This window comes from Calliphora vicina, chromosome 4, assembly GCF_958450345.1.
Source record: "Calliphora vicina chromosome 4, idCalVici1.1, whole genome shotgun sequence".
In the NCBI taxonomy this organism is placed as follows: domain Eukaryota; kingdom Metazoa; phylum Arthropoda; class Insecta; order Diptera; family Calliphoridae; genus Calliphora; species Calliphora vicina.
In genome coordinates this window covers 109099941-109117989 of record NC_088783.1, presented here as the reverse complement: position 1 = coordinate 109117989, position 18049 = coordinate 109099941, and the positions used below count along the sequence as shown (strand labels likewise).

General features: G+C 28.0%; 1 protein-coding gene across 1 annotated transcript; it reads left to right on the top strand.

Moving 5' to 3' along the window:
- The first annotated feature begins 218 nt into the window (after nucleotides 1–218).
- LOC135957333 (C-type lectin 37Db-like) lies at nucleotides 219–993 on the top strand. The gene is made up of 3 exons (XM_065508059.1): nucleotides 219–341; nucleotides 404–477; nucleotides 530–993. The coding sequence occupies exons 1-3, from the start codon at nucleotides 245–247 to the stop codon at nucleotides 896–898; spliced, it is 540 nt and encodes a 179-aa protein (XP_065364131.1). The 5' UTR covers nucleotides 219–244; the 3' UTR covers nucleotides 899–993.
- The last annotated feature ends 17056 nt before the right edge of the window (nucleotides 994–18049 follow it).

The following is an 18049-nucleotide window of genomic DNA, read 5'->3' as shown; positions in this document are numbered from 1 at the left end:
AAATAAATTAATTAAATCAGTTTCAAATTAAACAAACTTGTTTTTTTCGTTTTATTGAAATCTAAAGCCTAATATAGTGGAAAGCTCCATATACAAGAGAACTGAAAATAATTAATTATACTCTTGTGGAGCTTATCAGCATTTAAAGCAAAAACATCTACATTAAAAATCATTATAAATATAGTCCACAATCTGTTTTCTTTTCCATATTCATTTTGAGCTCAACTAAGTTCACACAACCAGAATGTGGCAAAATATTTTAAAAATTTCTTTAGTTTTAAGTGTGGCATCAATAACAGTGGCCGGTCATACTCCTCAGGTAGCCACTAGTATTTTGGATGGTAAGTAAAGGCTAAAATTTCTTAATAATCTAAAACTAATTATAAGCTAAATGTTTCCTTAGGATTTGCTGATGATCTTAATATACAGCCATTTGTTAAAGTTGACAATAAACTATATCATTTTGGACAAAGCAAGGTAAGATTAAATGAATAAATAAATTTGTTAGTCTAACTTTCTTTTCTTTTAGGTTTCATGGTACAAAGCCTTTTTGATTTGCCGTTCTTTAGGCGGATTTCTGGCCTCTTTCGATTCTCAGGAGGAATTGACCAGCTTATCAAATTATCTTATAAACAAATATCCCTTAGATCGTTGGTGGTGGCTGTCTGGCTCTGATTTAGATACAGAAGGTGATTTCTATTGGTATCGTACCGGTGAACGTATTAGTTATGCTGACTGGTCTACTGGCCAGCCAGATAATAACGGCGGTCATGAGAATTGTGTTCTTTTGTGGTATAAGAAGACGAAATATCAAATGAACGATTGGAGATGCAATCAGCAGGCGTATTATATTTGTGAAGCTGATAAGCCCAAAACTATAGTTGTGAGTGTGTTTTAGGTGTGATACAGTTGCAAATTTTTAATGCTGACAAAGTAAAATTCGTTACTGATTAATTAAATTTGAAATTTCATTTAATAAATTATGGAAACGAATTATCATGAAAGTTGAACAAATTTTTCGAAACAAAAACAAAACATTAATAAAAAAATTACGACATACAACGACATACAAGTTTTATAAATAAGAAATTAGTAAAACGATACAGATGGGTGGCGTCAGAGCTCCTCACTGTGGAGTGCAGTCCCTAAAATAAGGATTATGACTATGTTCGTCAAAAGTCTCCCTTTGAAGCAAACAATCGACTAGTGAAAAACTAGTCCTAGTGAAAAACTAGATGTTATGAGCGACACCGTTCTCACATTATTCAAAACCCAAAAATTTTACCACTGCATATTCTCTTTGCTTCAATGTCTCTCTTTGCTCAAATAGCGTGCAGCATCATCTGATTTACCCTTTACCCTTTAGGCATATTGATGGGCACGAAGTCGGGATGCATAAATCAAAGATCTTTGATTCAAGTCGCTTATTATTTTCAATGTTTTCAAGAGGAAGACCGACAGACTGACAACTAGGTACTTGATCCTGGAATCTGATATGTAGAACCATGATAGGAAGGCCGAATATATCTGTTAAAATTCAGTTATTGGCATTAACATTTGATAATGATTTTGGGCAAGTTTTTGACGTCCAATTTTGAGGCACTTTTTCGTGCATTTCTGGTCTTATGTCATAAATAATACGGACAATGTTGGATTCTAAGGCGTCAATTGTTAATAACACTGTGTGTAATTTTTTGAGTCACAGAAATATAACCATATACGGACACCACTACGTGATAAAAGACCAAAAAAAAAAAGACCCGTGTCTCCCAGTTTTGCCCAAAGTCATGCACTTTTTTTTATGGGTCCCCAACGATTTGCAACGCCGTGTCTCCCAGTTTTGCCCAAAGTCATGCACTTTTTTTTATGGGCCCCCAAAAGATTTGCAACCTCGGTGTAATTTTTGCAAAAAAGTTATAATTTTCTCAGGCTCATATCTTGCAAACTGTTCATAATTTGGATTTACTCTCTGAGGCAAAGTTGTAGCCTTTATTATAAAGAACAAAAATTGTGAACATATAAAATCAAAAAAACTACATCTTCAAGATCAAAATCGCAAAAAACTTAAAAAATTCGAAATAAATTTAGAAATATTTTTTTTAAAGCTGCATAAAAGTATGTTTTAGTTTATAATAATTTAATAGTTTATAACCCAAAATATTTAATTCCTCTAGTTTTGTCTTACTAACTTATATCGACATACCTACGGTGTTAAGAATCATTCCTAGGAAGTTCATATGTTCCAAAAAGTGATTATTTTCTCAGGCTCATATCTTGTAAACAGTTCGGAATTTATATTTACTCTCTGAGGCAAAGTTGTAGCCCTTGTCATAAAGAAAGAATTGTGAACATATGAAATCAAAAAATCTACATCATCAAGATCAAAATCGCAAAAAACTTAAAAAAATCGAAATAAATTTTTTTTTAAAGCTGCCTAAAAGTATGCTTTAGTTTATAATAATTTAATAGTTTATGGCTCATAAACGGTGGTAAAAATCATTCCTAGGAAGTTCATATGTTCCAGAAAGTTGTTTATTGAGATCTTAGTTACATTTTTGTAGTTGATTGTTTCCTTGAATTTTGAACGGTTTGCTACTTATGGACCTGAACAAGGGAAAAATTAAAAAAAAACAAATTTTTAAAGTTTTTTGTGATTTTGATTTTGAAGAAGAAGTTTTTTTGATTTTATATGTTCACAATTTTTTTCTTTATGACAAGGGCTATAACTTTGCCTCAGAGAGTAAATCAAAATTCCAAACTGTTTGCAAGATATGAGCAAAAATGACACCGAAGCCCCTAATCTTTGGGGGCCCATAAAAATAGTGCATGACTTTGTGCGAAACTGGGAGACACGGGTCTGTTTTTTTTTTGGTCTTTTATCACGTAGTGGTGTCCATATATGGTTATTTTTTTTCGTGTTGCACTGTGTAGTTAAAGGGAGTTTACTTTCAATACATTTTTATTAAATTGTTATTGTTACTTATATGTAGCATAGTTTCAGTTGTTAATAATAAAGGAATTATAATAAATTGTGTTCATTTCACTTAATTGAGTTTAAAGTGTGGAAGTTATTACATAACTCAATAAATAAAGTAATTTATAAAATAAATTTTTAACAATTTTCTAATAGCAAACCAAGAAAGTATTTTCTTTGTTTTAGTTTAACAAAAATAAAAAGTGTTCAAAAATGTGCGAATACTTAAATTTTCTTTAAAAATTTCTTTGTATACTTTATTTTAATAGATTAACTTGTTTAAACATTTATATTGCAAATAAGCCATAAAAATATGTTTTGTAAAATGAAATCTTTAATAATAAAAGATAATAAGAGTAGCATATCATAAGGGGTCCATTAAAGTACATAAAATCAGTAACATATAAAACAGAAAAGTAATAAAAAAGTAACTGATTTTATGGCAAACATGCTAACAAATATTATGCCAGACAGTAAGGGTTAATAAAATAACTTTTGTTTAACAAACTTTTTAAAAGTAAAAAATTTTAACAGCAGAAATTCTTGAGTAAAATAAATTAGAATTAGCTTATGTGAGTGTAAAAAAAACAAGCAGACTTGATGGAACGGCAAAGGGCACAGCATACTTTTAGGTGTTAGAGAAAAATTTGAATTATTATTATTACTTAGGGCTGTTTATGATATCGAAAAATTTAATAACAAAGTTAAATTGAAAAATTGATTACGCAATTATAATAATTTAAAATTAGTTACAATTTTAAGGGGGAGCAGAGAAGTAGAACATGTATTATCAAATTAAAAGTTTTAAATTATATAAAAAATGTTTAGGGTTTTAAACAAGCTGATAATATTAATATGACTGCAATATTGTTATTCATATGTTGATATTAATTCAAAGATTATATACTTAGCAGACGGGATTACATGATTATAATATATGAAGTTTACAATATATCCTAAATGATACTGAAGATTGCTTAGAAAATGCTTTTAATTGAGTTTTTGCAAGATACAAATTTTTCAAATTGAAATTAAATTCTTATTTATGAATAGTTTTTAAAGAAATTTTACAGTTATATAGATTTTTCTATTGGAAATGGAAAAATGAAATCAGAAATTCCGCAATTCCCAAAAAAATTTTGAAAAATCCAAAAAAATTGATTTTTTTAGTTTTTTGGCTATGATATCCATACCAGGAGAAGAGTTACCGGGACCATTTACATAATAATGAAGAACATATTTGGCCATCTAAAATAGGCTGCTATATTTTGATATCGACTATGCAATTTGAGAATTTTTGCCTTAAAGTTGAATTTTACAGAAAAAATATGCGTTTTTTGGATGGTCCTGGTTCCCACGGTATCAATAATTTTCAAAATTGTTTTAATTTAAAATATTTAGTGTAAAGTTAGCTTTTCAAAAAGCGTAAATTCCTAATATATCTTCTTAGACATTTTTTGGATAACTTAATAAGAAAAAAAAACTACTTTTTTCCCAAAAACTAGCGAAAAATTTCCTTTTTTTTAGATATTAAATTCAAATGCATATAACTTTTGAGTCAGTCACGATTTCTTTTGTTTGACATATATATTTGTTTTTAGGCCAATAAAAGAAAAATGGTGAAAATCGGGAAATATTTGGACCCGCTGTTAACCAAAATCTGGAAAAAGGTTGAAAATTAAATTTTAAAATGTGAATATCTTCTAAGAGTTTTTTTAAGTGCTCGACGTAATTTTTTTGAAATCGTAACACAGACGAATAAATAGTATCGTTTTAAAAATTGAACATACTCGAGGTGTCCTAATTTGGAGACCCTTATCCGCAACTCTGGCAAGCACAAGCAGTCAATATTCATAAATTAAACTCGACAATATTTTTTCTTTGCGCATGTCAAATTTCGTTCAAATCGGACTAAGGGTTTATAAGTTACAGATTTATTTCTCTCTTTTTTTGTCTATACCACTGTGCATCGTTAAATCGACTCAGTAGTAATTGTTTAGAAAATATTTAAATTCTAAAATAAAATTTAAATATTTCCTGCAAATAATTGCTCTCCAAATTAAGCTATTTTTCAAACTGAAAAACAACATAAATCTCCAAAAATATAAAATCATATTAAATTGTACAATTTTCATTGCATACTTTTAGTCACAACAATATAGAGTTTTAATTTCATGGAAAATCTAAAAAACAACTATATTTTCTTTATGACAAGGGCTATAACTTTGCCTCAGAGAGTAAATCAAAATTCCAAACTGTTTGCAAGATATGAGCAAAAATGACACCGAAGCCCCTAATCTTTGGGGGCCCATAAAAATAGTGCATGACTTTGTGCGAAACTGGGAGACACGGGTCTGTTTTTTTTTTGGTCTTTTATCACGTAGTGGTGTCCATATATGGTTATTTTTTTTCGTGTTGCACTGTGTAGTTAAAGGGAGTTTACTTTCAATACATTTTTATTAAATTGTTATTGTTACTTATATGTAGCATAGTTTCAGTTGTTAATAATAAAGGAATTATAATAAATTGTGTTCATTTCACTTAATTGAGTTTAAAGTGTGGAAGTTATTACATAACTCAATAAATAAAGTAATTTATAAAATAAATTTTTAACAATTTTCTAATAGCAAACCAAGAAAGTATTTTCTTTGTTTTAGTTTAACAAAAATAAAAAGTGTTCAAAAATGTGCGAATACTTAAATTTTCTTTAAAAATTTCTTTGTATACTTTATTTTAATAGATTAACTTGTTTAAACATTTATATTGCAAATAAGCCATAAAAATATGTTTTGTAAAATGAAATCTTTAATAATAAAAGATAATAAGAGTAGCATATCATAAGGGGTCCATTAAAGTACATAAAATCAGTAACATATAAAACAGAAAAGTAATAAAAAAGTAACTGATTTTATGGCAAACATGCTAACAAATATTATGCCAGACAGTAAGGGTTAATAAAATAACTTTTGTTTAACAAACTTTTTAAAAGTAAAAAATTTTAACAGCAGAAATTCTTGAGTAAAATAAATTAGAATTAGCTTATGTGAGTGTAAAAAAAACAAGCAGACTTGATGGAACGGCAAAGGGCACAGCATACTTTTAGGTGTTAGAGAAAAATTTGAATTATTATTATTACTTAGGGCTGTTTATGATATCGAAAAATTTAATAACAAAGTTAAATTGAAAAATTGATTACGCAATTATAATAATTTAAAATTAGTTACAATTTTAAGGGGGAGCAGAGAAGTAGAACATGTATTATCAAATTAAAAGTTTTAAATTATATAAAAAATGTTTAGGGTTTTAAACAAGCTGATAATATTAATATGACTGCAATATTGTTATTCATATGTTGATATTAATTCAAAGATTATATACTTAGCAGACGGGATTACATGATTATAATATATGAAGTTTACAATATATCCTAAATGATACTGAAGATTGCTTAGAAAATGCTTTTAATTGAGTTTTTGCAAGATACAAATTTTTCAAATTGAAATTAAATTCTTATTTATGAATAGTTTTTAAAGAAATTTTACAGTTATATAGATTTTTCTATTGGAAATGGAAAAATGAAATCAGAAATTCCGCAATTCCCAAAAAAATTTTGAAAAATCCAAAAAAATTGATTTTTTTAGTTTTTTGGCTATGATATCCATACCAGGAGAAGAGTTACCGGGACCATTTACATAATAATGAAGAACATATTTGGCCATCTAAAATAGGCTGCTATATTTTGATATCGACTATGCAATTTGAGAATTTTTGCCTTAAAGTTGAATTTTACAGAAAAAATATGCGTTTTTTGGATGGTCCTGGTTCCCACGGTATCAATAATTTTCAAAATTGTTTTAATTTAAAATATTTAGTGTAAAGTTAGCTTTTCAAAAAGCGTAAATTCCTAATATATCTTCTTAGACATTTTTTGGATAACTTAATAAGAAAAAAAAACTACTTTTTTCCCAAAAACTAGCGAAAAATTTCCTTTTTTTTAGATATTAAATTCAAATGCATATAACTTTTGAGTCAGTCACGATTTCTTTTGTTTGACATATATATTTGTTTTTAGGCCAATAAAAGAAAAATGGTGAAAATCGGGAAATATTTGGACCCGCTGTTAACCAAAATCTGGAAAAAGGTTGAAAATTAAATTTTAAAATGTGAATATCTTCTAAGAGTTTTTTTAAGTGCTCGACGTAATTTTTTTGAAATCGTAACACAGACGAATAAATAGTATCGTTTTAAAAATTGAACATACTCGAGGTGTCCTAATTTGGAGACCCTTATCCGCAACTCTGGCAAGCACAAGCAGTCAATATTCATAAATTAAACTCGACAATATTTTTTCTTTGCGCATGTCAAATTTCGTTCAAATCGGACTAAGGGTTTATAAGTTACAGATTTATTTCTCTCTTTTTTTGTCTATACCACTGTGCATCGTTAAATCGACTCAGTAGTAATTGTTTAGAAAATATTTAAATTCTAAAATAAAATTTAAATATTTCCTGCAAATAATTGCTCTCCAAATTAAGCTATTTTTCAAACTGAAAAACAACATAAATCTCCAAAAATATAAAATCATATTAAATTGTACAATTTTCATTGCATACTTTTAGTCACAACAATATAGAGTTTTAATTTCATGGAAAATCTAAAAAACAACTATATTTTCATGCTGCAACCTTCTATATATGGGGGATTTCACGTCGAACCAACTTTTAAAATCGATGACCTATTGTATAGTAATTCAGACACAATTTTTCAACAAGATCGGTCAAGAACTCTCGGAGTTAGAGGGGGTCAAAATTTTAGATTTTGGCCAAACATGTAATTTTTCTTATCCATGTAACTTATTACCTATTGTTCTTAGCAAAATATGTCCCAAATAGTTTAGATAGCTATTTCTTCAATCTTTCGATAAAAGTATTAAAAAAAAAAAAAATTTAATATTTTTCTTTGACTTTTTTGATTTTTTTTTCAAAATGGGCCCTTTTTTAAAATTAAAATAAAGCTTAGATATTTTCCTTGAGGACCTATTTGGTCGCTTAGTGGAATGTGAGTTCGATATCTATCAAAAAAATGTTTTGTAACTCATGCAATTTTTGACTTTTGTTTTGCAAAATTTAACTTTTTTTTTAAAATGGGCCCTTTTTATACCCTTCACCTTCATGAGAAGGGTATATATAAGTTTGTCATTTCGTTTGTAATTTCTACATTTTTCATTTCTGACCCTATAAAGTATATATATTCTGGATCCTTATAGATAGCGGAGTTGATCAAGCCATGTCCGTCTGTCTGTTAGTTGAAATCAATTTTCTGAAGACCCCGGATATCTTAGGGATCCAAATCGTCAATAATTCTGTCAAACATGCTTTCGAGAAGTTTGCTATTTAAAATCAGCAAAATCCGTTCGTAAATAACGGAGATATGAGCAAAAAACCGGTACAACCTCTATTTTTGACCTATTTTTGATCTATATATGGATTACTAAGTCGTTAATATAGACAATATGGATATCTAATGATAGATATTTCAAAGTCCATTGAAACGATGTAGATAAGGCTTATAGTAAGTTGGACCTACAATGGGTCAAAATCGGGAAAAATATTTTTTGACCCGAATTTTTTTTTCATCAAAAAATTTTTTTGTCATACATTTTTTTCCAAAAAAAAAAAATTTAAAAAGAAAACTTTTTTTAAAAAATATTTTTTTTTTTAAAAATTAAAAAACAATTTTGAAAAACAATAAAAAAAAAAATTAAATTTTGTTTACCTAAAAATATTTAAAAAAATTTATTTTAAATTATAATTTGGGTATATAAGATTCGGCACAGCCGAATATAGCTCTCTTACTTGTTTTTAATTTTTTTGTTTTGCTCAAAAGAAAGCTTGGGTCTATTCCTTTAAGACCTATTTGGTTGCTTAGTGGGATGCGAGTGGAATATATAGCAAAATAAATGTTTTGTAAATCAGGTCTAACCTTTCATCCCGGAAGACATCGATGTTAAAAGTTGGTCCACTTGACGTGAAATTCCCCATATATAAAAATAAAATGGTCTATGTATGTAATGGCATCACGTGAGAATGGCTGGAGCGATTTGGATGATTTCTTTTATTCTATGCGAACATTTTTTTTTGAGTCCAGTCAACTTTAATAAAAAATGCCCCCTAAAGTATGCAGTACAAATTTACATATTTTATTTGCAAACAAATTAGAACAGTCAGGTGTATGTGGGTTTGAGAAACTTGAAGAACTAACATTAGTAAATGACTACCGGGTCAACTAGTTGAATTATAAAATTAAAAATTTAATTGTTAAACAAAAAAATGTTTCTAAATTTTTAAGTTTGCATTTGATATGTAATAATATTTACTAATTAGTCTACCATTTGATAAGAATAACAAAACTGTTAATAAGTTTTTATAACTTTTTATTGTTTTATATTTTGTTTTTAACTAAAGCATTCATTAAACTTTTGATGAAAGTAGAAAGTTTATTAAATAAAATTTTCGCTTACTGTAACAGACATTTAACTAACTTTGCTTTTAGTTAAAAATATCAAAAAAAACTACAATAAAGATAATTAAAAATTAATTTGAAATGTCTAAACAAAATTTTATTTTTTGATTTTTAATTTTTATTTTAAATTCTTTAAAACAAAAATTTGTAACCACAAATTTTCCACACAAGTCAGAATATTGTCTGCGATATCATGAAATATTTATTGTGTTTTGACTGTTAATTTTTATTATTTTACGGCATAAAACCCCAGGTTTAATCAATAGCAATAAAAAGCTACAAAAATAACTTTTACTAGGCAATAAAGCAATTTAATTTATATTACAGCTTAGGGCAATATTTCGTATATTTCATGGAATTTCTGCAGTAAAATGAACTCTTCCAAGCATTTTAAACAAAATTACTTTTTGTAGACATGCTTGGCTTAGTTTTATTGTTTTATTTTCCAGCACCGAAACTTAATTAAGTTTTAAATAAAAACACCGTTGCTTAATTAAGAAACATTTGTCAACAAAATATCTACAGCATATTTATAGGCGGCAATGGAATTAAAATTGATTGCCCATCTTAGGCAAAGAAATATGTATTACAAATTGTGCCAATAACATAAGATATTTTTCATGATTAGAATACACTATTGACATATTTAATACTAATTCGAGTTTTTAAAATCTTTTGATTGATAGTTTGCTAATATTGGGCCCATGACATTCAAAAACTTCCAGATATGAAAGTTGCGATGAGGACATAATGTAAAAATCAATTTATTTATAGAAATGTACTTTTCAGATCTATGTTATTGTTTACATTCTTAATCTCCTTTTAATGTTGACACTTTCCATTTATCTTTTATATCAAAAATCTTTTATATTTTGTCATATTTTTCTCATATAATAAACATTATAATCATTTGCTTTTTGTTATTCTTCATCTAAAAACTTTTAAAATATATAACTTTTTAAGCTGTTTTTTGCTTAAAGACAATAGTAGAGAATATCATTTTATTATTTAGCTGGTTTATTGTTCAGAAACATACAGACATATATTTTAAGCCATATTGATTTTAATTTTTTTGTCTTTAATATCTCTGGATGACTAGTTTTGGCAATGTATTTTTTGTACGTTTGGCTTGCGTTGCCTTTTATTAAATACAGACTTAAACAAATATGACCCCGGAGAGCTCAATGGGTGCAAGTTCAAACAATGTACTTACATGTAGTTTTCTGTATGTGTTTAAGAGTTTTTGTTTATAAAATATGGATTTTTATTTGTTAGATAAATAAATGAAAACAAAAAATGATAGAGAATTTCAAACAAACTTTGACTGTGCAGAATCATATATACCCTTCAGCAAATTATATTTTGAAATAAAGATTGAAAATATTTTTTGATAAAAAATTGTGAGAAAATGTTTTTTTTTATGAAAAAAAATTGGTTAAAAATATAATTTTCCAGATTTTGACCCATTGTAAAACCGAATTACTATAGCGTTATATAAGTAAGTCTTTGGAAAGGTCTTTGAAATATCTATCATTGGATATCCTTATTGTCTATATTAGTGGCTTTGTAATCCAGAAATATAGATCAACAAGTAAGAGAGCTATATTCGGCTGTGCCGAATCTTATATACCCTTCAACAAATTATACTTCAAAATAAAATTTTTAAATATTTTTAGGTAAACAAAATTAATTTTTTTTTGCAGTTTTTAGAAAAAAAATTTTCGAATTATTTTTTAAAATTTTTTTTTTGTTTTTTCAATTATCTTTTAATATTTGCGAAAAAACTTTTGGTGAAAAAAAATCGGGTTAAAAAATATTTTTTCCGATTTTGATTCATTGTAGGTCCAACTTATTAAGGTTTTATATACGCCACACGGTGGTATAGACAAAAAAAAGAGGGAAATAAATCTGTAATTTCTAAACCCTCAATCCGATTTGAATGAAATTTGGCATGCGCAAAGAAGAAGTATTGTCGAGTTTAATTTATTTACTTTGACTGCTTGGGCTTACTATAGGACACCTCGGGTATGGTCAATTTCAAAAATGATTCTACTGCTTCGTTTGTGTTCCGATTTCGTCCTCTACCTCGTCATAGCTATCAATTATCTCTTATAGCTTAGGTGATTTCAGCATTATAAAATTAAATTTTCAACATTTTTACCCACCCTACTCCAGTTTTTTGATGACCGCGGTTCCAAATATTTCCCGATTTTCTGCATTTTTCTTTTATAGAATTAACAACAGATGTATATATCAAATAAAGGAAGAATTGTTTAAAAATCATGACTGAGTCATGACAAATTTACATGCATTTGAATTTAAACAAAATTAAAAAAGGCGATTTTTCGCTATTTTTTTGGGGAAAAAAGTACTTTTATTCTTTTTAAGTTATCTAAAAAATTTCTAAAAGGATGTGTAATGAATTTGTACTTTTTGAAAAGCTAACTTTACATCAAATATTTGAAATGAAAAACAAAGTTATAATTTTTGATACCGAGGGGACCAGGTCCATTCAAAAAACGCCTATTTTTTATGTAAAATTAAAATTTAGGTCAAAAATTCTCAAATCGCATAGTTGATATCAAAATATAGTAACCCATTTTAGATGGCCCAATATGTTCTTAATTATTTTGTAAAGGGTTCCGATAACCCCGCCCCTGGTATGAATACGAAAATATCCCATTTTTGGAATTTTTCAATACTTTTTTGGGAATTGCGGGATTCCTGATTACAAATTTCAAAATTAGTTTTTATTTTTCCATTTTCAATAAAAAAATCTATATAAAAGTCAAATTTCATTAAAAAATATTCATAATTAACAATTTTATTTCAATTTGAATAATTTTTATCTATGCAAAAACTCAATAAAAAGCATTTTTGTCATATTTTTCAAAAAAGTATTCCATGAATTTTTTAATTATCAAAAGTTATATACATTATTTAAAAGTAGACCAAATCGTTATGTTTTTTAGGTGGCAAATTAATTAGGGAAAACTTTTCTTTTCTCATACCACTGTGCGCCATTGCAAAGGTCTATCATTAGATATCCATATTGTCTATATTAATGACTCAGTAATCCAGATATAGGTAAAAAATCGAGGTTGTCCTAGTTTTTTCCACATATCTCAGCCATTTGTGGACCGATTTTGCAAACTTCTCGAAAGCATGTCTGCAAGAATTATTGAAGATTTGGATACCGAAGATATCTGTCGTGGTTTTTTGCTAACTTATATCTCAGCCATTTGTTGGAGGATTTTCTTGATTATAAATATCTATCGAACCGGGACTATAGCTGATATAGTTGATTTCAACACACAGATGGACAGACGGAATGACGGACATGCCGATATCGACTCTGCTATCTATAACGATCCAAAATTTGTAAAAAATGTAAAAACTACAAAAGGAATGACAAACTTGTATTTTATTGAATCATAATGGCAACTATTGATGTTGCCTTTTTATAGGAAAACATTGTTCTATTATATATTTTTCTGTATGCTGTAATCTTTTGCATACTTTTAAGTATCATGGAATATACTGAATAGTTAGTTAGTTAATTTTATTGAGACTTCTTTTTTTTTCATATTACAAGATTTACGACATTAAATATTATAAGAAAACTTAAAACTATAGCGTATTATTTTAATTTCATGAATATTCATTCGGTCATGGGACTAGCTTATTAAAATTCTAGAAAACTAATTACTTATATGTAAAATTAATTATTAATATTCTGGGAAACAATGTTTGCTCCCGACATTTAGCAATACGAATAGAGTTATATCTACATTTATTGAACTTAAAACTAAAAAACATAAAAACTAAATCTTAAATCTAAAACAAAAATGTAATAAATAATAAAATTAAACAAAACAAAAAAAAAAAATAATTAAAAATAATGTTCACCCCCTATGTATTCCGGGAGTTGTACTTGAGTGGAAGTTTAGACCAGGAAAATGATTCAGTGGTTCATGTAAAATTCCAACAGTGGAGAGGTAATTAGTGTTTGACCAACTAAATCCTTGCTCGTTTGACAGAATATCTTGCATTACATTGCCTTCAAAATATGACAATCTGTCAACAAAGCGTTTCATCAAATCGAGAGCATAAAAAGAAATTGGAGGTATTTTTGCCTCATCATAAATGAATTTATTTGAAAACCTTTTATTATAAGCTTTGAAATTCTTCTCTATGCACTTTCGTACAATATGCCGTTCAAAAATTTCCATCTTCCTCATCATTGTTTTTGAAATGCTGAACCATATTGGAAATGCATACAGAAGAATTGGTCTTATACTTACTTTATATAAAAGTAATTTAGTATTAATTGGCAAGAATTTGCTATTAAATAGTTTTGAAAATGCACTCTTAACACGATTTGCCTTCTTCATGTTAAAAACAACATATTTATTAAACTTTAAAAGTTAACTCCAAGGTATTTTATACTGTCCTTAAATGTGATTTCAGAACCATTTAACATTAATTTTAAATTCTTGCTCTCCGGAATATATGCTAAATAATAAAATAATATGTCCAATTGAAAAACAAATAAAAATTCTTCGCATAGAATTGTATTAAACTCATAACAAAACAATAGAAGGCTGAATTCGTGGCATCAAACAGCTGATTTCTACTAAAAGTTAAAGTTACTCAATATATAAAAGCATGCTTTCAGGATGAAATTCACCAGATGGTCAGCAGATGATAGACAAATTTTTATCCTTGTTAATCGCCTTTAAATGTTGACATTTTTCAATTATTATTTGTTTTGCAAATCATTTATATTTTGTTATATTTTCAACATTTGTCGGTATAGAAAAAATCATAATAATTTGTTTTTCTAATTTTTCAACTAAAAGCTTCTTTTTTACTTAAACTGAGTTGTATCAGGTTCGGAAATTTCCCCACCCAAAACGGAAAAGTTTTAATTTCAAAAAGGAAAATATGAAAAATGTAAAATAAATTTCAATTTATTAAAACACCACCACTCCCCAAATGGTTTACCTGGATCCGTGCCTGTCTGTATAGAAAATAAATTTATTTTAGAGCTATTGAAAAAATTAGTTTTTACTTATGTACATATATTGTTTTTACTTTTTTTGCTGTTGTAGTTTTGATATTTAGACATCCACTTTGCAGCCAGTAAATGTTTGTATATTTCATGTGGCCATATGGCCAAAGAACAAATACAGACTTCAACAAATATGACCCCAGAGAACTCACCAGATAGAAGGTCAAATAAGATGTATTTGTCTGAAAGCATTCAAGTGTTTTTGATGCATAAAATATGCATTTTTATTTATTTGGTAAATAAATGAAAACAAAAAGGAGATGAAATGTTTTAGTATTTTTTCTTGAATAAAATTTTCTTAAATTAAACATTGACAATTCCACATACATACTTGAAAGGCAGTGTTTTGTGAACAGCACAAAATTACCAACAATTGTAATGCAAGAAAATTTAATATAATTCATGTATTCCATTTCACTATATATTTTGTTTAAAGGTTGTAGATTTAATCCTACTTATTTAATTTAGTAATATTTTCTTCATTTGTGGAGCTCAATGATACCACCGGTCAATACAGCGCACCAAACTGTGAGTTTTTTGTATTTAGTGTATTAAATTATCATCGCACCAAATGGCAAGCTAAACTTAAAAAAACCAAGAACTGTCAAATCAACTGTCACAGAAAAAAAAGTTTTCCGCCTCCAAAAACACCGTTTATTATTAAATTTAAAGCAAAATATATCTGCAGGAGTAACTACGTGCCTGGTGCCCGAAATTCGACCACTTCTAAAACGCTTTTTACCAATATTATGGAATGATTTTTTTTAAAAAAAATTATATTGTGAATATCTAGAGAAAATAACCTTTTAAACCATATATGTTTCATCAATATTGGTGGACAATAACATACTTAAAAGTGTACCACAAAAAACGTGTGGCCTATTTATATATAAGATTAATAGCATAAATCCCCAAAAGTATGTAACATATTGAAGGTTATTAATTGGTACCTAACAAATTTATTCCATTATGAATAACACAGTGTAACACGAATTGACCAAAAAAAAAGAACCATATCTCCCAGTTTTTTGTTTTTTTAATTTTTATGGTAAATTTTTTTTAACACTTCAGAATATACAGTATCATTATTATTTTGGCTATAAAGTAACTACATGGTTATTTATAGTGCTGTAAAGTCTAAGGTTTTTTCTTGTCATTTTAATATTAGAAAAATGTGATTTTTTACTTTTGAATTGAAGTAGCCTGATCTTTTTTCTTTAAAGCTTTTTTTGCAAATTAGCACATGATTTTATAAAACAGTTAGCAGTTAACCATTCCATGTAGTTAGAAAAAAGATTCCGCCGTGATTAAGAAAATAAGACGTACCTTACGATCGCTAATAAACAAACTCTTGTTAAACATAGAAAGAACAGTCCACACGCATTGATTATACCCTTGGTCGGTAGTGGTTCAATTCCGGTACTAGTGCCCATGATAGTTTATCGATGTGTTCACTTATTATTTAAAAAAATTGATTTATTATTTTGAAAAATTTATATAAAACAAACAAAATTAACAAAATTAGGCGAATTTGCGCTGACAGAGACAGCATTTAAAACAAAAAACTAAACGAAAAATAAACAAACACCAGCTGTTCCTTTTTAACAAATACTGGTTATTTTATACAAGCAGTGTTATATCAACACCCTGCTTTATCGACAAAAAAAAAAATATATATATATAAAAGTAAAATAATACATTTTCTACCTTTTATATACATTGAAAATATACCCAATAAACAATTAATTACGTGAGAATGAATGCCGATGTTGACGTTGTTTCGGATACACCCAATATGGGCTTCAGCATGTTTCGAATGAACAGAGTAAAAGAGCTAGAAAGAGTTGTTAAACAGCTGAATGAAAAAGTTAAAACATTAGAGTTATACTGTGGCCAACTAAAACAAGAAAACGATATTTTACGACAATCTTATAATGCAGAAAACTTAAATTCTGAATTGTCCGATTTTACTGGTCCTAGAACTTCAAAATCAAATGCAGAAACTATTGAAAATATCCAATTTGAGACCGACGAGGACGAATTAGCCCGTGAAACCGATTGGATCTTACAAAGAAGTAAAAAAAATAAAAATAAGAAGGGTGCTGATAATACTGCAACAACCAGCAAAAATATTGGTGATTTAAATAATCCACAAAATAACGTTGAAGAGCAACGTAAACAAACTCTCAGACCCCCACCTATAATGGTATCTGATATAAACAATTTTCAAAATTTACATATGTTTTTGAAAGATTCTGTCAAAGACTCATTTCAAGTTAAGCTACTTAGTAGTGGTACGTACAAAATTAACGTTTTCGAAATAGACGATTACAGAAACCTAACAAAGTCCTTATCAGAATCCTTATATTCATGGTATAGTTATGAAAACAAAAACACAAGACCAGTTAAAGTTATGGCAAAAAATTTACATCACAGCTGTGATACTAATTCCATTATTAATGACTTAAAGTCACAGGGTTTCAATATAATTGAAGCAATGAACAAATATAAATTTAAAACAAAAGAGCCATTAAATATGTTTATATTATCGTTTGATTCGTCAGAGGATATCTCTAAAGTATATAAAATAAAACACATTCTCAATACCGTTGTTAATATTGAGCCAATAAAACAACATAAAATGATACCGCAATGTAAAAAATGTCAAGGTTTTGGGTATACAAAAATTATTGCAATAAACCACCAAGATGTGTTAAATGTGCCGGGAAACATCTATCCATTGAATGCAATGTTGAAATTGAACATCCTAAATGCTGCAACTGTGGAGAAAACCATCCAGCAACATATCGAGGATGTGTTGTAGCAAAGGAACTACAAAAACTACGTAATAAATCCAGAAACAAAAACAATACTGATATATTGCCCACAAATAACCCAAGCGTCAAACGTGTAACGTTTAATACAGAAGCAACTACTTACGCTCCTAACTCTTCGCAACAAAAATCCTTCGCAGAGGTTACCAAAATTCAACAACCAGATAGCACAAATGACATTCTAGAACAAATTCTAACTCGACTGAGTAAGCAAGAAAATTTCTTTAAATCGATTGAACAACGCTTAGTTCTTCTAGAGCAAACAAATATAAATGCATAAAAATGGCAAATTTTTTAAAAGTCATGTTATGGAATGCAAACGGACTACAAAAGCATCAATGTGAATTAGAGGTGGTCCTAAACGAGGAAAAAATAGATGTATGTTTAATTGCTGAGACGCATTTCACAAAACAATCTATTATAAGATTTAGAAATTATGAAATATACATACATACTCATCCAAGCAACACTGCAAGAGGAGGAAGTGCAGTGGTCGTTAGGAAAAATATATGGCATAACCAGGAAGAAAATCTTCAAACTGACGAATTTCAAGCAAGAACTATAAAAATTTATACCGGTAACGAAAGTATTTTAATTACATCTTTATACAGTCCACCATGTCATCAAATCAAATGTGATAAATAC

What these genes read in the sequence shown, in the direction of transcription:
- LOC135957333 (XM_065508059.1), top strand. Translation starts at nt 245, where the DNA reads ATGTGGCAAAATATTTTAAAAATTTCTTTAGTTTTAAGTGTGGCATCA. An exon ending in AGCCACTAGTATTTTGGATG is followed by an intron (nt 342 to 403) that starts GTAAGTAAAGGC and finishes ATGTTTCCTTAG; the next exon opens with GATTTGCTGATGATCTTAAT. An exon ending in ATCATTTTGGACAAAGCAAG is followed by an intron (nt 478 to 529) that starts GTAAGATTAAAT and finishes CTTTTCTTTTAG; the next exon opens with GTTTCATGGTACAAAGCCTT.